This window comes from Anolis carolinensis, chromosome 4, assembly GCF_035594765.1.
Source record: "Anolis carolinensis isolate JA03-04 chromosome 4, rAnoCar3.1.pri, whole genome shotgun sequence".
In the NCBI taxonomy this organism is placed as follows: domain Eukaryota; kingdom Metazoa; phylum Chordata; class Lepidosauria; order Squamata; family Dactyloidae; genus Anolis; species Anolis carolinensis.
Window position 1 is genome coordinate 50,195,959 of NC_085844.1, and position 23,054 is coordinate 50,219,012.

Here is a 23,054-nt window from a genome sequence, read left to right on the forward strand (position 1 = left end):
CTTGCTTCCTCCCCTACAGGTCTGCGTTGGTTCCGCCCCCTTCCTCGCCTCTCTTCTCTCTCGCTGAGGGCTTCCTGAATTCAGTCTAAGGAAGGAAGGGGCCGCGATGGCGGCGACCGGGTCGGGTCTGTCGGGTTTCCTCCTCCAACTTCACAGCGCCCTTCGGAGCCCGGACCCGAGCAGCGCCTCCCTTCTGGGCCACAGCTTGGTCCGGTCCTTGGCGGAGACGTGTGTCACCAGCAGCGGAGATGGCGTCTTGGGTGAATAGCAGCCCCTCGAAGGGATATGCTTTTTGCAAACTTTTAGAAGGCTGTACTGAGACAACTAGGCCTCCTGACAGGAAAATATCTCCCTTCCATTTGGAAACGGGATTCTTGCTGGCTTGCTGAAGTAAACATTGTTAGCCTGAGGTGCATCTACGCCAGGCATGGGCAAACTTGGGCCCTCCAGGTGTTTTGGACTTTAACTCCCGCCATTCCTAACAGCCTCGGATCCTTTCCTTTCTCCCTCAGCTGCTTAAGTGTAGATTAGTAGTAGTTCCCAACCTTTGGTCCTCTAGGAATTTTAGACTTCAACTCTCAGAAATCCCAGCCAGCTTCCCACCTGTTAGGAATAGCAGCAGCTGAAGTATAAAACACCTGGAGGACTAAACATTGGGAACCACTGATGTAGATGCACCCCAGGCTAACCATTTCTACTTCTACGAATTTCTAGGTCCTCTAGCATGACTCTGTGGCCATCTTCTTTTTGGTTATGTGGGAGGATCTGGAAATCGTTGAACTAGCTCTTGAAATTCAAGAAGAGAACTGTTAAAATTTGTTCATTGCAGTGTACAGGCAGTCTCTGAGTTACAAACATCCAACTAACAAATGATGCAGAGTTAAGAACAGGAGCAAGACAACAAGAAGTGAGAGAAATGATACATTTCTATTTATATCCCGCTTTTCTCCCTCACAAGACCCAAAGCAGCTTACAACATATTAAAATCACATAAACAACAATCAAAGTACATCACAGTAATATAAGCATAATAGAATAAACAGATTAAGAAAAACTACTACAGTATACATTCAAGTTCATGAGGCATTATATGGAGACACGTTACTCCAGTCCATCACATATGATGTTCTTGTCATTCCTGATTAATTTTCTTCGCCAAATGCCTGTTTAAACAGGAAAGTTTTTAGTTTCTTCTTAAAAGAGACAAGGGAGCATGCTATTTTCATCTGCCCTTCGGAAGAGAAATTGGGAAGAGAGTTACCACGAGGAAAAGGTATCTCTACTGAAGCTTGATGACCAATCTTTGTTTTTACAACAAGCTAATTTTTTCAAAATCCAATTCTTAATGGGACAGAAAGTGAGGTGGAATCTTCTGAACAGAGGCACAGACAGTAAAACAAGCACCACAGGGGTGTTAACCTCTCCCTGTGCTATCCAACGCACACACACACACATATATATGCAATAAAGAGCTGTGTCAAAGAACAGGGTACGTGACATAGTCAATGAAATCTATGAGGCAAAAAGAAGATGGGCAGGGCATACGTATAGCACGAACAAAAGACAACCAATGGACATGTTGAGTAACAAACCAAGAGACCATAAGCGGCCCTTGGGCAGACCTCATACTTGATAGGAAGAAACAATGGTTAAGTTATTTGGTCAGAAATTGAAAAGAAAAGCACAGGATTGTATATTTGGTAAATGGTAGATTTGCATGAAGCCCAAAGCAGCAGCTCAACAAGAAATCAGATAGGATAGGGTATATATTCCTAGTAAAGTCTTCTCTCGTGGCAGTCAAAGTGGCTTCAAACTGCATTAGATCAGGCATGGGCAAACTTCGGTCCTCCAGGTGTTTTGAACTTCAATGCCCACAATTCCTAACAGGTGGGAAGCAGACTGGGATTTCTGGAAGTTGAAGTCTAAAACTCCTAGAGGACCAAAGGTTGAGAACCACTGATCTACACTGTGAAATTAATGCTGTTTTATGTTGTCAGTGTTTTTGATGTTTGAGTGAAAACAGCATTTAGTTTAAACTACATGTTTAAACCTTATGACTTGCTTACCAACAGATACCACTTTACCTGCCATAGCTCAATGCTATGGTTCAAATTGGTCTTTGACCCAAAAGAACACCTCTCTGGAATTTCTGGGTCTTCTGGCACAATTTTTTCAAGTAGGTTTCTGAAAAGCGTAGTTCAAATTTTTCAGAGTTGTAGTCCGATAACATTTTCAAGCTGTTTTAGTTTATAGCTGCCTTCATATTGACCCCCAGTCAACCCCATGAATGAGAAATAACCAGGCCAGACACAAGACCTTTGCATCCTTTCTGCTTTTAAATAATGTTTTCAACTTAGATAAATGTGGAGCCTTTGAGGGGAAAGAATACATTGCTATCAACAAATTCTAAGGGTCATTTTCTTGAGTTCAAAGAGCTAGTTTGATTGACCATTTGTTTTGTTTTTTTGCTGAAGGTGACCAGTTGCACCTTTGAGACAGGTGTCATCTAATCATGCTGTTATATGCTTACAAATAAATCCAAACTTTAGAAAATATAGCCAGTCAAGACTTTTATGAATAGACCCCAATAAAAGTAAGCTAAAAATCTTTTAAAAGAGTACCAAACTTTGTTAACATTTGCCCATATTCCAAAACAATGGCTAGTCCTATATCTTCCCAAAAACCTTGGTCTTGAACTATTCTAGTCATGTTTATCATGTTGTTAAATAAAAAAGGGGTTAAGAAGTCTGAAATTTTCCAAATTCCTAGACCAAAGCTGGCTATATTCATCATATGTGGGAAAGAAGAAGTTAGGGGTTTTTTTTGGCTAATTATTTTTCTTCATGTATTGATAGAATATAGGGTTTTATACATGTCATGTACACAATTGTAATATTGAAGTGTATTTCTGAAAAGAACAAGTATGCTGTTTAAACTCTGTTTTTCCCCCAAAGCTTTACAGATCTCGTTGATATTTTCGAAAGAAGATGGATTACTTGCATTTATCCATAAATCTCTGAACTTTGAAGAAGTAAGTTGACAAACTTAGATTCAAGTGTTCTTGTAATTACTTTGGGGGCTTGTTGCCTTGATAAGTAAGAATTACAGAGAAAACATTTTTTTTGTATATAGGGTGTGCTGTAGAATTAATGCAAGTTGAACACCACTTTAACTGCCAGGAAGTTGTTTGAATTGTAGTTTTACAAGGTCTTTAGCCTTCTTTGCCATGTAATGGTGCTTCCACCAAACCATAACTCTCATGATTCCAAAGCATTGAACTATGGAAGGTAAAGTAATATCAAGTTGTATTAAATAGATGCACACTTGGAGAAGGCTTGGACTACTTTTCTTTTGGGCTGAATGTTGCAAATTAACTAACATAATTACTGACAGTCCAGTAATATATTTTTTGAGTGAGTGACTGCTGCGAAATCACTTTGTAGGGATGGTGTCTTGCAAATTACACATTTCTCTGATTACAAACTGATTGCATAGTTTACTATGTGAACATGTTTTATTTTCAGTTTCGAGACTGCAGAGAGGAAGCATTAAAATTTCTTCTTGCTTTTCTGGAAAAAACTGGACCAAAAATTCACCCCTATGCACAAGATATAAAGGTCAGTAAGGAAAAACCATTACACTATTTTATACAAATCCCAGGGATTTTAGCCACATTAAAATGGTGCAGATAATGTTAAAATATACTAAAATCAGTAAGCCATTAAAGAGGCAACCATTTTTCCCATTGAATGTTGGCAGTTAAAATTGCTTCTGTATTTCCTGTGAGATGCACAACTTTGAAAGATCAGGTCTGTATTATCTAGTCAGAAAATATATGAAAAATGCAACTTTGGTGTTGTATTGTGGAACTCCCTCCCAATACTCTTTTGGTAGGAGGGAGTTCCACAGTCTGGTAGCAGCCACTGAATAGGCCCTCTCCCATGTTCCCAGCAAACGGGCTTGAGTAGGTGATGGGTCAGAGTGAGGGTCCTCACCAGTAGATCATCGATGTCTATCAGTTTCATAGAATGAGATACAGTCCTTCAGATAACCTGGACCAGAGCTGTATAGGGCTTTGTAGTCAAAACCAGCACTTTGAATTGTGCCTGGAAATATGTTGTCAGCCAATAGAACTGTTGCAACAGGTTGTTTGCTCCCTGTAGCCAGCCCCAGTTAGCAATCTGGCTGTTGCTCTTTGAACCAACTGAAGTTTCTGAGCACTTTTCAAAGGCAGCTTCTAATACGTAGAGTATTACAGTAGTGCAACCAGGATTGCACTGGCTTAATTAAGTAACAACTCACTACTCAATTGAGAGGTGTTTTCTTAGTCCTGTTACTCAGAGCCTTTATTTGTTCATGTAGATCAGACATGGACAAATCATGTGTCTTCAAAGAAAGGGTATATGGTATATTTCCACCATATTCTGTGGATGTGTAGACCAAATTAGGCCCAAGAGATAATTTATTTTTATTGGAGCAGTTGTAATCCCCACCCAGATCTCCTGGTGGCTAATGTGGCCTAGCTTTCCGTAGTTGCTCATTCCTAATATAGATTGTATTGACAGTGTTTCATATAAACTGTTTGAAAGCTATTCAAATGAAGCAGAACATTCTAATATGTTTTGCCTGAGCAATTACAATAGGCCTTTTGTGTCTGTGGGTTTTGCTTCCAGAACCCTGTGCAAATATTGAAAAATTCAGATGACCGCACCTTGTATTATCAAATGGTGATGAAATACATGCATCAGTGTGTCCACATTCAGATCGTCGCCATTTAGTAACATGGGGAATGATGATATGTGGTCAGTTGCGCGCCTGTATACAGAAGGCCCATTGTAGTTGGTTTTGCACAGTGCTTTAGAATACTGGAATAAATGACCATTCAAGTTATTTCATTTCAACTTTTGTTTTTATGTTCCAAATTTTAGCGGATGTGTTTTAGTGTTTATACAAAAGAAAAAGCAGCAAAATGCAGGGTCCCAGCCCTAGAGCTACTGATAAAGGTAAGGTTTATATTAAAAACTTTGAATGGTATTCTCCCATTTTTTGTTCCAGAAGAATTTAGTTAATTATGTTTCATAGACAATATTTTTGAATGCAGCTCCTTGGAAGTGTTTAAGGTGCATATTTATCTGAAAGTTTCAAAGTAAATAACTGGGGGAGGAAGTAATCCCCAGAAGCATTCCTTGTTTTATTCAGATGTTTCTCTGACTTCTTTTTAAAACTACTATTTAATTAACAAAGAAGTGTGATATCTCTTAATGACCTTATTATGCACTTTAAGCAATTCTCATTCTGATACTTTATTATCTTGGATGACTTTATCAGCTTCTTCAGAATTTACGATCATCATTTGTGATGGAAGACATGAAAGTAGGAGAAATATTTAATAAATTCTATGGTGAACTTGCTACAAAAAGTAAAATACCTGATACAGGTAATCTTTAACTCTTCTGTTAGTAGTTTTATTTATCCAATAAGTAAAATGAAACAGTAGGACAATATAGTCCCCCACATTTGAGGGTTTCACTTTCATGAATGTGATTAATCATTGAGTCTTTGCTGCTGCATCTGCTTATGCCCTAAGTTGTTTTTTGTATTTTAGAGTATCTTACTTTTGCATAATGGTATATAATTAGTTTTCTTGGATATGGGATTCAAAGCAAAACACAAACATACTTCTGTTCCCAAACATTTTGGATAAAGAATGATCAGCCTGTGCACTCATGAATCCAAGGTTTACTTTTCTGCAACACTGATCTTTATGGTCTTTGTTCATCCATACCTAAGGCTTCTGCAGAAGCCCAGCTAAAGAAGTGATATTTTTATACAATCCTGATGTCTATATATATTGATGTGTGGGCAGAGTACACTTCCATGGGTTTTTTCCAAGACTTTGTTACATTAGAATGTAGCACTGGGAATGTTACTGAACTTTAAACAAGTATGAAGTTAGGGTTTAGAGTTTTCTCCTTACAAGATTACAGTATGTGCTTTCTCTTTCTTTGAGGTCGACTCAGTAACAAAAATGTTAAATTGCGTGAGTTTGAGGGCAGTGTAGATAGCAATTATACTAACTGAAATTTAGATGCCCATGAATTCTAACAAGAACTGTAAGAAATTAAATCTAAAAATTCTAAATTGCTGTTTTTTTAAGTTCTGGAAAGGATTTATGAGCTCCTCGGAATTTTGGGAGAAGTACAACCTAGCGATATGCTTGACAACTCTGAAAAATTATTCCGAGCTTACCTTGGGGAACTTAAAACACAGGTAATGTATGTGGAATCTGCAAAACTTTGTTCCTATATGGGGCCATCTACACTGGCCATTTAGTGCAATTTCAAACTGGTATTGAAGGAAGTAGTTTCACTTTGTACATGATTACATAGGAAATCCTGGAATCAGTTTGAGGCCCAAATGGTGATTACCCAAATCACAGTGCACTGGGCACGTTAAGGACTTGCTTTTCTTTTCTGTTTTCTTTTGCACGTTTTTGTGGGTGTTTGACTGCTATAGGTTGAAGCTAGCTAGCTTCAAACTGCATCAAATGGTCAGTCTAGATGGGGCCTTAGTCTTAATTTAATGTGAATGCAAACATTGCCAGAATTTTTTTTGTTCACAAAATAATGAAGAACTTGTAACACCGTGAAGGCTAACAAGCATATTATGGCATTAGGATTCATGGATTAGTACAGTCCATTTGAATTCAGTTACAATATATAAAGAAATAGGCAGGAGATAGGAATTAATATTTTAGTTAAAGCTACTGTTAGAAAGGAGATATACTCCTGAACAGTATTTTATAAGATTATTTCTGATAAAATATTTAGACTTTACTATATTAATTCTTTAGTTTATCAACAGTTTTTCTGTGAGGATCTAACATTGTAGTTACCTGTGTAGTTCCATAAGCACAATATTTGGTACTCCAAACTTGAAACCAACAAAATTTTACAATTTTCCACAACTCCTGATTTGTTTCATTGAGGTGGATTAGGCTCATTTTTAAAAAGAAACACCACAAGATTATCTGGTAATTTTATAAAAATCTGTTGCACATTGAAAAATGAGTCTAGGATTGGAGTGTTGTGTTGTTTCTGGGCTGTGTGACCATGTTCTAGCAGCATTTTTTCCTGATGTTTTGCCTGCATCTGTGGCTGGTATCTTCAGAGAATCTCTGAGGATGCCAGCCACAGATGCAGGTAAAACATCCAGAAAAAATGTTGCTAGAACATGGCCACACAGCCTGGAACCCACACAACACTTGAGTGATTCCAGCTGTGACAGCCTTTGACAATACATTGAACCTACAATTTTTATGGAATTATGGTAGTTGGAGTCATTACAAAAATGTTTTAATGCTTCGGTTGCTATCTCAAGATACTTGTTTCTTTCAGTATTTTATTAGAATAAAATACTTTCTTGCTTTTACAGATGACATCTGCAACGAGAGAGCCTAAGTTCCCAGTAGTAGCTGGATGTTTGAAAGGGCTGGCTGCACTCATGTATAACTTTACTAAATCCATGGATGAAGGCATGGTCTTTTTCTTATTAAAATTATGATAATTGTAAGAGTAGCATGGTTTATAAACGTGATGGAATTGTTAGAAAGTCAGCACTAAATAATTCTCTGTGGAGGCAAGGATCAAAGTTTTAGAAAGTTGTTGATTTTAATATCTCAAGAACCAGACTTTTGGATACTGTTCCATTCTTCCGTTTTAATGATACAAAAGTATTGCTCTTCGGAATGAGTGCTAACAACTTGGCCTACCTTCTAAGCTGTTCAAACATTCTTTACATTCTTTTCCCATTTCATTTCACCTTATTCAAGCCCTATATTAACAACTTAGACGAAGGGTTAGAAGGCACGATCATCAAGTTTGCAGATGACACCAAACTGGGAGGGATAGCCCAACACTCCAGAAGACAGGAGCAGAATTCAAAACGATCTTGACAGACTAGAGAGATGGGCCGAAACTAACAAAATGAAGTTCAACAGGGATAAATGCAAGATACTTCGGCAGAAAAAATGGAATGCAAACATACAGAATGGGGGACGCCTGGCTAGACAGCAGTACATGTGAAAAAGATCTTGGAGTCCTTGTGGACAACAAGTTAAACATGAGCCAGCAATGTGATGCGGCTGCTAAGAAAGCCAACGGGATTTTGGCCTGCATCAATAGGGGCATAGCGTCTAGATCCAGGGAAGTCATGCTACTCCTCTATTCTGCCTTGGTCAGGCCACACCTGGAATACTGTGTCCAATTCTGGGCACCTCAGTTGAAGGGAGATGTTGACAAGCTGGAATGTGTCCAGAGGAGGGCAACTAAAATGATCAAAGGTCTGGAGAACAAGCCCTATGAGGAGTGGCTTAAAGAACTGGGCATGTTTAGCCTTCAGAAGAGAAGGCTAAGAGGAGACATGATTGCCATGTATAAATATGTGAGGGGAAGTCATAAGGAGGAGGGAGCAAGCTTGTTTTCTGCCCTGCAGACTAGGACGCGGAACAATGGCTTCAAACTACAGGAAAGGAGATTCCACCTGAACATCAGGAACAACTTCCTCACTCTGAGGGTTGTTCGGCAGAGGAACTCTCTCCCCCGGACTGGTGGAGGCTCCTTCTTTGGAGGCTTTTAAACAGAGGCTGGATGGCCATCTGTCGGGGGTGCTTTGAATGCGATTTCCTGCTTCTTGGCAGCGGGTTAGACTGGATGGCCCATGAGGTCTCTTCCAACTCTACTATTGTATGATTCTATATCATTTATTTTATCTAGAAGGAAACCATTCTGATGTCGGTAAGATCCATGTGGACATATGGAGGATATTTGTCCTTGATTCTAGAAAAGGTCATTTTGAATTTATGCCAGTATAATATGTTTAAATTGATTTCTGTGAAGGCCTGGCTTTCATGTTCACATATTGAAGACTGGTCACTAAATTCCCAGAACCAAATCAGATGTTTGATATTTTTTCCACAGATCCAAAAACTTCAAAAGAGATATTTGATTTTGCAGTGAAGGCAATAAGTCCACAGGTATGCTCAGTGACCCACTGTCCTTGAAAATATTTTTTCTTTAGATGCATTAGAGAGATTTAATGAATAAGTACTTTGTGTTATGCTTTTTGACCTTGCAGATTGACTTAAAGCGATATGCAGTACCACTCGGTAAGAAATTCATATTTTATATCTAATGATCTCTGCAACAGTCTCCATAATACCATACATGTTTTCTATTGGATAAATATAAAAAATGAATGAGTCAACGGATCATACTCATTCAACACAAATAAACCATAGGAATTTTATCAGATACTGTGTTTCCCCGAAAATAAGCCATCCCCCGAAAGTAAGACCTAGGAGGAGGAAGCCACTGCCGCCAGTGCCTGCAGTGCGAAAGAGAAAGGAAAGGCACCCGCCTTACCCTCCTCCTTTGCCTTCCTCGGCGGTGGCAGCAGCACCCTCCTCCACCTTCCTTGGTAGGTGCTGTGTGAAGAAGGGGAGACGGGGCTGAGGCCTGGCATGAGAGCCCCTCAGTGGCAAGGACATCTACCTGGCGAGGAACACCGTGGGTTGGGTTTCTCATGCCAGGCCTCAGCCCCGTCTCCCCTGCTAGTCTCTGGATCCAGCTTGTCTGCTTCAGACTGGATTATTTGTCAGTGTAGACTCATACCATCCAGGCCAAAGCAGATCATCTGGAGTCAGAAACCTGGATTCTATGACAGTTTAGACTCATATCATCCACTTTTAGGCAGATACCATATCATCTGCTTCAAAACATGAACTGGATTCAGAAACCTGTTTTCTATGACAGATTAGATTCATATCTACTTCAAAGTGGTTATGCTGGCTTGTGATGACAACTCTGTACAAAATGTTCATTTTTTTGTCCAACAATAAACGTGAATTCTTCTTTGTGAAAAAATAAGACATCCCCTGAAAATAAGACCTAGCACACCTTTGGGAACAAAAAATAATATAAGACACTGCCTTATTTTTGGGGAAACAGGGTATATACAAATATATAATGTGCTTTTCAGATTATATAAATTGGTTGCCTTTCCTTCTTTAATAAAAAAAGCATCTTTATACCTGTAATCTGTTTTGTCTGGAGGTCAACATGGTGTTAAAAATAACAAAATTTATATTAAATGTTATATTTCTAATATTGGTTTGCATAATTCTATAAATATAGGAAAATGAATTCTAGAAAGGTAGATGTTTTATTATGCTAATAATTTACTATTATAACTAGTGGTTAAAAAAAAGCTTGTAGCATAAAATATTTAAAGGATGCTAACTTGTTCTGTTCTTGTAAAAATCATTAGATTTAAATTTAAACTTTTGTTTTGTAGCTGGTCTACAGTTGTTTAGTAAACATTCTGTTCAGTTCAGCACTTGCCTTCTGGAAAACTATGTCTCGTTGTTTGAAGTAATGTCTAAATGGTGTGGCCACCAGAACGTAGAAGTGAAGAAAGCTGCTCATTCTGCTTTGGATGCTTTTCTTAAACAGGTACTTTAAGTGCAATCATATAAACACAATTTTATCAGTTTAGTTTTTGAAAGTGAAATATTATGCAAAAGACAGGAGGCTTGTTTTTCACATTCCTCAGTTAACTTTTAAATCAGTGAAATTTGTGAAATCTATTTCTCTTGTCTTCCTTTTTTATTCCCCTACCTTACTACCTCTTTGTTCCAGTTTCTCCTTGTGTAAATGCAATAGGAAATGTGGAGGATTAAAAATAGTGTATGTATAGTGATGTATAGTGGGGAAGGGAAAATATAGTGAAAGGGCAGAAATAAGGGAGCATCGTTTTTGTTCCTTTTTTTACACTTTTCCCCCATCTTTATCCTTGATTATATCTCTGTAGTTGGTTGCAGTGGGAGGAAGATTGTGTGTGCACATATTCCACTGAGTTGAAGGAAGATTAGAGGAACAGGTGTGGGGAGGAGAGGTGGGGAAAGCAGTTCCTGGCAACCTAAAAGTATCAAATTCAAGATCTAGACAGTTATCCTTATGCCAGATTAGAATGGGTTATTTTGTATGCATTATCTAAATTATAAAATGACTAATTTCATATACATTTTCAGATCTCTGTGATGGTTGCAAATGATGTAAAAATGCACGAGAGCAAACTTCACTACTTCATGGAACAGTTTTATGGAATAATCAGAAAGATGGATGTTAGCAACAAAGAACTGTCCATTGCTATTCGTGGATATGGGTTATTTGCTGCGGTATGTTTTAGTGTGATGAATATTAGGATGATTTTATTTTATATTGGAGGCTTGGTTTAATAGAACGTTTAGATCAATTGTAGCTTTATGATTCAGAGTGGTTGGACTTGACTATATGGGTGTTGAGAGGATCAATATAATCAAATGTCAGTGTTAGAAAACAATACTGGCCTTGAGCAGAGATCCACACATAATTTATAACATGATTTGGAGGACATTTATTCAATTGTATAATGCTAAGCATTGGGGTGCAACTTGGGTCGGAGTTCAGCATGTTCTACAATTTCTGCAAGATGGTTTATCAAAAGGAGTATGCTCTAACATATTAAAGCTACAGGTGTCAGCATTTTCTTGTAATTGTGAGATGTGAAGAGGGCACATCCTCATGGGAAGCTCTTTTTTTGTTGAGTACTGCGCTCCATGCAGTCATGCCGGCCACATGACCTTGGAGGTGTCTATGGACAACGCTGGCTCTTCGGCTTAGAAATGGAGATGAGCATCAACCCCCAGAGTCAGACATGACTGGACTTAACGTCAGAGGAAAACCTTTATCTTACTGCTTTATCTACATATAGGTTTCCATCTTAGAATTTAAATCTGGTATTGAATAGGTTAACCATTGAGCAATTTGGACTCTGAAGGAGGTGGTGCCAACATAGAAAGTAGCATTCTCAGTGGCAATTATGTCTATGTGGTGAATGTCAGAGTTAATGGTGTTGTCCACTCATTCAGGTTTGTGTAGATTGAAAAAGGAAAGGTTGGCTTACACGGAAGTGCTAACAATCTATATATATATAAAAATGTTCTGACCGTTTTTCCCTTAACTTAAACAACAAAACTACTGGAGCAAATGATACCAAATTTGGCAACAAAAAACATAGTCATCTGGTCTGTGTTTTTACAACAAAAAAACATAAAAATACTATGTGGAAATGACAGAAAAACCCCAAAAACGCAATAATGCATTCTGCGCATGTGCGGAACAGCACCGCCCCCCCAGAAAAAAGGCACTCTGAGGCTGACGCAACACCAAGAAATGGTCATCTTGCCTGCGCAGAGGAGGTGATGGCACGGGGAGGGGTTTGAATTTCTCTCACCAACTGACTCCTCTTCCTTCCCCATGCTCATGGGTATCTGTGGCAGGCCTGGTTGAAGGAGGCATACTCGCCCAGAATGGGCAAGTCCTCCAGCACCCAGGCCTAAAATGGAGGAGGAGGCAGAGGAGGGAGAAGGACAATGACGGAGGAGGCAGCATTGCTGCTCGGCCCAGTTGATGGAGGCATAAGAGTCCTCAAGCGCCCGGGCCGGAACAAGAGTATGGAGGAAGAGGGCCCAGTGGAGGGAGGAGGAGGACAACAGGGGGAGGTGGTTCTGCTCCGCGCTGAGAGCTGGGCTGGCCAACGGAGCACTCACATGGGGGAACATTTCCACAGCCAGGCCAGGGCACCGACTGCTCTTCTCCTCCCTCCCCCTGGCTGCTACTGGAGTCAGGAGCCCCTTGAGAAACTGCGGAAGAGCTTGCAGGAAGAGCTTGCAGGTGAGCGGGTGGAGGGAGGGGAAGGCAGGAGAGCTGTGAGGGAAGAACAAGCGGTGGATTTCCTTGAAATTCCCCTCAGTTGCCAGACGCGCTCAGAAGGGCAGCACCACGGACCCACTCCTCCTCTCGGATGAGAGCTTTTCACCCCTGAGAGAAGGCTGTGCCACTTGGCGACGGCGCTGCTGCTTCCCAAAGGGGAGTGTGGGCAGGACAATATAAACTCTAATATCCAGACAGTAAATAAACATCAACATTCTTAAAACAGGGAAATTCCAGAAAGAAAACAAACACAGCCAGCTAACACCTCCCAATAAAGGAATCACCCAGGGAGGAATCAGCCAGGCTTTGAAAATACAAGGCCACTAAAGGCTAATCAAGGTGACTGATTACAGCATTCATTCTTCCCTCCCACAGACAAGAGATCATCCTCCCATGCTAGATATTATTCCACAGGTATATAAACCACACTTAGCTGCCTGCTTCTTACCTAGGTAAATCCATTGACAATGAAAAAAACCTGGCTCCCACCATAAAACATATCTAAAACCAGAACACTAAATACAGAACTACAATCTGAAAACGGGGGAATTCCAGACAAACAATCAGCCAAGCTAACACCACCCAACAAAGGATTCCTCCAGGGAAGAATCTGCCAGTTTTTTAGGCTACAAGGCCATTAAATCCTACTCAACCTAGCCAATTGACTATGCCACAACACACCGACACATCCAAGGTATGACCTCCAATAAAAAAAAAACCTAAACAGATACATAGGAATGAGTAGCCTTGCAGCTTCAAAGCCTGCCTACTTCTCATTACTTTATTTTCCATGCCATAGCAACATGTGGCCAGGCAAAGCTAGTATAATATATTTACCAAGTTTCTGCATTAGAGGAAACATGGCATCCACTGGATATACATCATTCAGAGAACTACTCACCTTGTATCGTTTACTTGGAAATTGCTAGACCAAAAGGTTACTAGCATAATCATGGCATTCTTTGTTAAGGTTTTTATTTTTCTGTGTTATCACTTGGACGGTAAACCTCGTCCAACAAAATTGTGGCTAGGTTTGACAAGAAGTCAACTTTTTGTCTGGACATTTGTGAGGAAGCAGGATGGTCAGATGGGTACTTTCATTATGAGTTGGACAAATTCAGGTTGGCACAGGTTGTCTTTGGCAGGAATGTGTTGTAGTCTGTAATTTAATATAGACCTACCCAGGTTTGTAAGCTTGAGCAGTTCCCAAATGTGGTAGATTAATCCTCATGCCATCCTAAGAATGGGAGATTGAATTTCCTGTGAAGGTTCATTTTGAGATGGCCCGAGGAGCAATCCACACCCACTCTTGGGAACAATAAAAATATGCTAAAATTGGAAGAAAGATAGTTTTTTTGTTCTGTTTAAAGATTTTTTTCTTGTAGATTGGTAGATGGACAGTGCTAGGCATACTTTTATTTTCTTTATTTTTTTATTCATTTAATCAATCAATATTAAGTCCTCTTTCCTATTCAATTCCTTATTTTTTATTTTTTTTATTTATTTAACACTAATTTGGAGAAGGGTTTTAAAAACATGTCAGGTTAGCTGGAGAGGAGAATTAAAACTAACAGAGGAGGCGGGCATTCCAGCAAAAGAAATGTAAAAAGAATGTGGACTCCTGCTGATCAGGTTGGCACATGGAGAGAACTCAAACACATTGAATTCCTCCTTATGTCATCCCAGAATTAACCTTCATAGTAAGTCCAATCTCTCATTCCTTAGCTCCTCGTACTGGTTCCAAACGGTGAAGGGTCTGCCAGAGGTGATTTTCAGATGGTGCAGCATTCTTCCCCCCACTACCAGGGTTCGCTTGCTAGTTCCCTTAGTCTGTGTAATAAAGCTCTTGGGTATCAATTTAACATTAAATTACTATGCAGGGATTGGGCAACTGTAGTCTATATCTTGCCTGTGTACATGTTCCCTTCTTAAGAATACATATTAGGTAGGAAAGGAAGGAAAAGAAAGCAAATCAAGGTTTTTATGTTGGGTACCATTTTACTGTGCCACAACATTTGGGAAGAATTTCAGCACTAACAAATGTTGTATCCTTGGGGCATAGTGACAAAGTCCTGGAATCAAACATTAGTGGATACAAAGGGCCAATTGTAATGTAACTTCTTAAGCACAATTTTATTGTAGAAATATAGAATATAAGTGTTATGATTTCCCAAAATTCCTAAATACAAAAATTGCAATTTCAAAACCTTAAGGTATTTTAGTACATAAATGCCATTAGAAGATAAATAATATAAATGCATGAGGACCCTATATATGCATTATGTGGGTATAGAAATGTGGAGCAACAAAACTCAGTTACTTGTCTGTGTGAGTGCTCAAACTGGCTTAGATTGTATTTTTGTGACAAGCTGAATGTATTATTAGAGTGATTTATTTGAACCTGATTTAATTTTGATACTTGTGTTTTCTCTTTCGTTTAAAGCCATGTAAAGCTATCAGTCCAAAGGATGTTGACTTCATGTATGTTGAACTCCTTCAGCGCTGTAAACAGATGTATCTCACTGAAACAGAAACCATAGATGATCATGTTTATCAGCTACCAAGTTTCCTTCAATCTATTGCCAGTGTTATATTCCACTTGGATGAGGTAAGTAAATATTTAAACCTTATTTGAGAGGCTATTATTTTGTAATTTAGGATGTAGTGAGGATACAAGTGCAAAGTTTCTGTCCTAGTTCAAAATTTGATGTTTTGGTTTTAAAAGATCATGCAGTAGGTAATTTTATAATATGCCATTCTTTGAATTCTTATCCTATCTAGATCCCAGAAGTATATACTCCAGTTCTTGAACGTCTGATTGTGGTGCAAATAGATAGTTTCCCACAATACAGTGTAAAAATGCAATCTGCATGTTGCAAATCCATTGTAAAGATTTTTTTAGCCCTGGCAGGCAAAGGCCCTGTACTCTGGAGTTTTACAGGCACCGTGGGTAAGTTTTTAATTACTTTGAAATTTGTTCTTTTCCTGACTATGTTTGTTCAGGTATGACAAGCTTTGAAGTATTGGGCACAGTAGTAACAAAACAAAGTAATAAAGCTTGCTAGTGTTAAAGACAACAGCCTGTTTTGCTACATAGAACTAACTTTGTTCCCTCCTTTAAAACTTTGAAAGCTGTTCATGTGTGGAAGAAAAAGCGCAAACAAGTGCTAATTCAATGTATCCCTCTCCCACACCCTCCGAAATACACCATCTGTGTAGTCCTCAGCATAAATTATTTCTAGGTTCTTCCTTGTAGTGCTATTTGTATCTCTGATAGAATATGTATTATAGGGACAAAAGGTATCTCTAGTAATTTGTTCGTATTTGTGTGTTTTCAAGACATTCCCAACTGATGGTGAATCAATTTGTCCAGAAAGGATTTGTCACTGCTTTCTTCTGAGGGTGAGAAAGCGTGACTTGTCCAAGTTTATCAACTGGATTTTCAGTGCAGAATGATCTTCCAGTCTTAATCCAACACGCAAAGCAGTACACCACAATCGCTGTCATTCCTTATATATGCGTGTTTATATAAATCTCTCATATACACTCAATTTAGTACGGCATAAGTGTGATTAAACAATGTAGATGCTGCTACCCTGCTCCAAGACCAATAAATTTGAATTTGTTCAAGAAAAAATACATAATTTTAACAGCTGTTTGCACTTATTCCCTTCTACGAGAGGCCTACTGCTGCCTTTTCTCTTTCACTGAGCCTCTAAACCTGGTTCCCCTATTATCCTGTTCTCATTTATTATCTTTGCAATGCATCCCCTCTTTTATTTCTTGCAAGTCTGTTGCTTCATTTCCCTAAACCCTTTCTTGATCTTGTAAAACCATATTTCTTCTTACGTGTTGTCTGTGAAATGCGCACATATGGTTTGGTTTACCCCAATGCGCCTGCGCAGATTTCAGAACCTTCTAGAAGCTTTAGATGAAACTTTTTTGGCGGAGGCCCCGCCCAATCTCCCCATAGTATAAATATGCCCATAGGCGGGGCTACGCCTCAGTTCGTTTTTCCGCGCGACAGCAGTTAGTAGGACCTTCTTAGCTCTCTCCTCTCCATTTTTAAACGGTTTTTTTATTTCGGCTTGCCCAAGACTACATCTCCGTCTTCTCCTGACCACTTACCTTTACCTGGACTGCATCGACTACTCTTCCGCTACAACCCTAAACGGCTCCGACGTCACAGGCAGGCTATGTCTACCTTATATTTTAAAAATTGTGCGGCCTGCGGCGCAAAACTGCCCGACTCCGATGGACACAATAAGTGTCTTATATGCCTGGGGGAGGGCCATGTGCCTCAGACGTGCCAAATTTGCCAAAATTTTATCCCCCAGGCACGCCGCAACAGGGAAGCCCGCCTTAAGGCCGCTCTATATGAACAGGCTCTGGCGCCAGAAGCGGCGCACGCTTCCAAACGGCCATGCCCTGAAACACTCTCCCGCCCATCTTCTGCAGAAGAGCAAGATCCCCCTCCCCCTGCTGAGGAGGGATTGGCAGGCCCACTCGAGCCGCCGACCGAGGCGCCGAGGAAAAAAGCCAAGGCCGCCAAACCACAGAAAGGGCTCAAACCCAAGGATGGCTTCAAAAAATATAAAAAAGGGAGTCAACTCATTGGCGAGAAGCCCCTGAGTCCCCCACCACAAGCCTCACCTGAACGCGATTCTTCTCAGGACCGAGATTCCCCGATTCCGCCCATAGAGGAAGCTCCGCCCCATCTATCCCCTGTGGAGCCCTCCCAGGCCCCGGGGGCAGCGGCGACGAGGGTGAGCGTGCACGCCAACCCTCAGAATGCCAGCTCTTCCCCGCCGCAAACTTTGTGCTATCCCCCGCCCCGCCCAACAGCAGAGGCAGGGAGCAGCGCCATGGAGCGCCGAGGCCGGAGCACCGAGCGACGGCAGCAGACCGCACAGGGAAGACGTCGGTACCGTGAGCGTTCCCCCTCTTCTGAATCCTGGGGCTCGCGTTCGAGGAGCCCTTCCAGGGCCTCCTTTTACCCACGATCTCTGTCTCCTGGCCATAGCTCGCTCTATCGTTACCCCAATTTCTTTTATTCCCCCCCCTCCATTCCCCGCTTACCCTCCTTACCATTATTTTGACTTCCATCGAAACCGAGGGGAATTGCCTCTTCCAGTACAAGGGCAAACTCCTGATGCCCCTCCCATTTCAGCCACTCAAGCCAAAGTTGTTCAACAGCCCCCAGCAGCGATCCCAGAGACTGCAATTTCCTCTCAGGTAGCCAAACCCCAGCCAGCATTCCCGGACGGTGAGCAAGCTCAGAGCCAACCGGCTCCATCTCCGGAGGGAATAGATGCGGGAGATATACATCCATCTGTGGAAGATGATGGACCCTCGTCTACACCTGTAACAGAAACGGAGCAAGATCCTCTCCGTACTGAGGAATTTCGTAACTTTGCTGCCCTTCTCATAAGACTCTCAAGAGCTCTTAACTTAGAAACACCGAAACCCACCAATGTTGTGAAGGACCCGTGTTTCTCTTCTTCGGAGCAACAATCACCAACGCCTACAGCTCTACCAACCCTGCCCTATTTGCTCCAGATTATCAAAACAGTTGGCGTTGCACCATCCTTGGTTCCAGCTACCCCAAAAAGAGCTGAGAATCTTTACAAGTTGGACCTGTCGGCAACCTCCTGGCTTGCCAAGATGCCCAACGCTAATTCTGTTGTGAAGGATGCGCAACCTAAACCGGCCCAGAAAGCCCAGCTTACCCCTTCGGACAGGGAAGGCAAAAAATTGGACACTATGGCAAGGAAATTTTATTCTTCCGCTTGCCTTTTCGCCAGAATGGCTCACTTTGGAGTATATATGAGCGTGTACCAGACCTATCTTTGGAACAAAATTGGTCCCTTCCTTGAATCTCTATCTCCCAATGAGCAAATCTTAGCCAAGGCGTTTAAACAAGAAGCCACGCTCCTCGCGAGTCTTCAGAAGGAGCTAGCAAAAAACACCGATGCATCTGGCAAACTTCTAGCAGGAGCGGTCGCCCTACGTAGACACGCTTGGTTGAGGGCTGCTACACTGTCCCCATCCGCTCGTTCCCTCATCGAGGATCTTCCCATGGACGAGGCCGGGTTATTTAACCCTGAAACTGACTCACAATTGGAACATTCCCACAAAATGAAGCAGACCATTAATAAATATGGTCAACATCCTCACCAACCTTATTCTTACCATCAGCGTCAGCGTTGGGGATATCAATCCCAATACTACCGGGGACGTTACAGCCCCTCATTTTCTCGGGGAAGGCAGCGCCAGCAGCCCACCTTCACGGGGAACCGTAAGCCGTCTTTCCCTTCCAGAGGTCAATACAAGGGGCCCAAGCCAGCGGACAATAGGAGACGGCGCTTTTAGCCCAATATCTCCATTGCCCGCGTCGTTGTTTCCAGTTCATTCTGAAGCCCGGTTGGCTTCTAGTTCCCTAGTTGTTCAACACCCCTCCCCTCCAGAAGTTCCCCGTTTATACCTTAACAGGCTCGTTCCATACTTGAATGAGTGACGGCGAATCACATCGGATTCATGGGTTTTGAGTATTGTGGAGGAAGGTTACTCTATTGAGTTTCTTTCCCTTCCACCAGTGGGACACGCTTGTGCCACCTCCCCTTCAGATGTACTCCTCGAGGAAATATCTGTCCTGATTGACAAAGGAGCCATCTCTTCTATCCCGCCCAGTAAGATCCACCTTGCCTATTTTTCTCGTTATTTCCTGGTTACCAAACGAGGAGGGGGTCTCCGCCCAATACTGGACCTGCGCGGCATTAACCGTTTCATCAAACCGCGCAAGTTTCGGATGGTGTCGCTTCCCACAATTCTCCCTTTCATTAGGAAAGGAGCCTGGTTAGCCTCGGTGGACCTCAAAGATGCTTATTTCCACATCTCTGTTAAAGAGGACCACCGTAGATACCTTAGTTTTGCAGTAGATGACCGTTTCTTCTCCTACAATGTTTTACCCTTCGGTCTCTCCACAGCCCCAAGGGTTTTCACTAAATGCATGTCAGTAGTGGCAGCATACTTACGTCAACACCACGTAATGGTCTTTCCGTATTTAGACGATTGGCTTTTATCTTCAAATTCTAGAGACCAACTAAAATCTGACATTCGTTTCACCCTATCTCTCTTACAGACTCTAGGCCTCATTGTCAACCAAGAAAAATCCCACCTCCTACCCACTCTACGCATCAATTTTATCGGTGCCATTATAGATTCCAATGCCCAAAGGGCTTTTTTTACCACAAGAAAGATTCTTAAACCTGAAGACTATGATTACAGAACTATGCCGCTATGGCCGGGGCACTGCGTGGTCAATCCAGTCCATCTTAGGCCATATGGCGTCCACCACAAACGTCACCGCGTTCGCGCGACTGCGCCTAAGGCCCCTCCAAAATTGGTTTGTACGGGAATTCAACCCGCTCCTCGACCGTCAAGATCGCATTCTGTCCCCTCCACAAGCAGTCCTAAGATCTCTTGCATGGTGGACAAAGGAACACAATGTCTGCTCGGGCCTCCCGTTCAACTCTCCTCAACCGTCTGTATCACTGACAACGGATGCATCCTCCCAGGGCTGGGGCGCTCACCTCCAGGATCTGACCACACATGGCCATTGGTCGACCATAGAGCTCAGTCTTCACATCAACGCACTCGAGCTCCTGGCGGTGGAGAAAGCCCTCAAGTCCTTCGCCCCCCTTGTCAAGAACAGGGTCGTCCAACTGATCACGGACAACACTACAGTGAAATTCTACGTCAACAAACAGGGAGGGACTCATTCACAGACTCTCCTCTCCATCGTGTCCCGAATTTGGGAATGGTGCATTCGGAGGCATGTCTTCCTGGTGGCAATTCACCTACCAGGGGTGGACAATGTGTTGGCAGACTCCCTGAGCAGAACAACTCTGAACAACCACGAGTGGCACCTCCATCGCAGGGAATTCAAATTCATTACTCGCCGGTGGGGGACTCCCACGATAGATCTCTTCGCCTCACCAGCGAATACACAGTGTCCTCGGTTCTGCGCACGTATGCGCCCTCACGCATCCCCAGGATGCTTAGAAGACGCTTTCCTCTTCTCATGGGTACCAGATCTCCTGTATGCATTTCCACCACTTCCACTCCTAGCCAGAGTTGTGGCCAAGATCGTTTCAGACAACTCCAACTGTATTCTGATCGCTCCCTGGTGGCCACGCCAACCATGGTTCGCGACACTCCTGGAGGCATCACGGGGCGATTACATTCATCTGAGAAACAGTCCAAACCTCCTCACAGTCCACAACGGCCTGGTCAGACACCCGGACGTAACATCCTTCCGGTTAACGGCATGGAGGATAAGACCACAGCTCACCTCTCCGACGCCGTCCGTGCTATAGTCCTTGCAGCTCAAAAAACGTTTACTAAAAGATCATATACTTACAAGTGGTCTCGTTTCAAACATTTTATTTCCCCCTCTGGAGCGGACCTTTTCACAGTTCCAGTTCCGACGGTACTTGACTTTTTCGTTCATCTCTCTTCCAAACAGATGTCACTCTCATCTATCAAATGTTATGCAGCAGCCCTATCCTGGTTCAGGAGGAAGGCAGGACAACCGTCACTTTTTCAGGACCCTCTGCTCCGTCTATTCCTAAAGGGTTACAAAAATACTTACCCACCCAGTTCCCTGCCTCCTCCGTCATGGAGCCTAGAATTAGTTTTGTCACAGTTATCAAAACCCCCCTTCGAACCCATGTCGTCCATCGACCTGGCTCATCTTTCATGGAAAACTGCATTCCTGGTGGCAATCACCTCCGCCAGACGAGCAAGCGAAATTACAGCCCTCCGGGTCGATGCTCCTTACATCAGATTCTCGGATGATAAAGTGACCCTCCGAACAGACATCTCCTTTTTACCCAAAGTAGTGTCTCGTTTCCACATGTGCCAAGATATTGTTCTTCCCGCACTTTTTCCAAATCCGTCCACTCCTCTGGAAATGTCTCTCCATTGCTTAGATGTCAAGAGGGCACTGCTTTTTTACATCAAAAGGACTGCCGCCCACAGGAAGTCACCCAGACTTTTTCTTAAATATAGAAACGACGCCTTAGGCTTACCTGTATCCTCACAACGTCTAGCTGCCTGGATCACCTCTACCATTCGCTTAGCCTACCAACTAGCGGGTAAAGACCCCCCATCCCATGTGGCAGCGCACTCCACCAGATCCCTTTCAACCTCTCAAGCGTTTCTTCGGGGTGTCTCATTGGAAGATATCTGCAAAGCAGCCACCTGGTCGTCCCCATCGACCTTTGTATCCCACTACAAGCTGGACATCCAAGCCAAACGTGATGCAGCCTTCGGCAGAGCGGTGCTGTTTTCCTGCGTGGCATGACCCACCTCCAGGTTGGTAGCTTGTTAGTCACCATATGTGCGCATTTCACAGACAACACGTAAGAAGAAGTATAGGTTGCTTACCTGTAACCATATTTCTTTGAGTGTTGATCTGTGAAATTCGCACAGCCCCGCCCAGCCTCCCCGCTGATGTCATGCCTCGGTTTCTCAGCTGCTGTCGGCGGCGGAGAACTGAGGCGTAGCCCCGCCTATGGGCATATTTATACTATGGGGAGATTGGGCGGGGCCTCCGCCAAAAAAGTTTCATCTAAAGCTTCTAGAAGGTTCCGAAATCTGCGCAGGCGCATTGGGGTAAACCAAACCATATGTTCGAATTTCACAGATCAACACTCGAAGAAATACGGTTACAGGTAAGCAACCTATACTTCCCTCCTTGAATCTTATCCCTGCTCGTACCTCTCTCTTGCTCCTTGCATTTATCTCTAACCCTTTCCTTCCTCCTCACCACAACTTTCATTGTCTTACTTTCTATTCTCTCTCATGCTTCTATGTTGCTGCTCACATTCCCCTATCCTATTCCCTCCCACCACCTTGCATTTTTACAATATGTCCCCTGTTTATTGTACTCCGCTGCTTATATCATTTACACTCTGTTCTGCCCTATACTCTTCCTCACTCTGCCTCTTATGCTTGCTTCTTAAATGCTTCTGCGGCCTCTCTAATTTCACCTTTCAGCTTCACAATGTGTCGACTCCTTATTGCACTCCGCTGCTAACATAATTTACACTCTATTCTGCCCTATAGTCTTCCTCACTCTTCCTCTTAAGCTTGCTTCTTAAATGTTTCTGCAACCTCTCTAATTTCACCTTGCAGTTTCACAGTGTGTTCCCTGCTTATTGCACACCACTGCTCACA

General features: G+C 42.3%; 1 protein-coding gene across 1 annotated transcript in view; it reads left to right on the top strand.

The window, feature by feature from the left end:
• Positions 1–30: 30 nt before the first annotated feature.
• The window catches only part of prkdc (protein kinase, DNA-activated, catalytic subunit), a 110,478-nt gene continuing 87,454 nt past the window's right edge, over positions 31–23,054 (top strand). Inside the window, exons 1-13 of the mRNA XM_062979346.1 lie at positions 31–260; positions 2,955–3,031; positions 3,525–3,617; positions 4,929–5,003; positions 5,329–5,437; positions 6,158–6,270; positions 7,435–7,534; positions 8,979–9,034; positions 9,136–9,166; positions 10,354–10,511; positions 11,090–11,236; positions 15,256–15,420; positions 15,594–15,762. Coding sequence (XP_062835416.1) covers positions 107–260; positions 2,955–3,031; positions 3,525–3,617; positions 4,929–5,003; positions 5,329–5,437; positions 6,158–6,270; positions 7,435–7,534; positions 8,979–9,034; positions 9,136–9,166; positions 10,354–10,511; positions 11,090–11,236; positions 15,256–15,420; positions 15,594–15,762 — 1,447 coding nt within the window. The 5' untranslated portion in view covers positions 31–106. The remainder of the gene's footprint in view (positions 261–2,954; positions 3,032–3,524; positions 3,618–4,928; positions 5,004–5,328; positions 5,438–6,157; positions 6,271–7,434; positions 7,535–8,978; positions 9,035–9,135; positions 9,167–10,353; positions 10,512–11,089; positions 11,237–15,255; positions 15,421–15,593; positions 15,763–23,054) is intronic.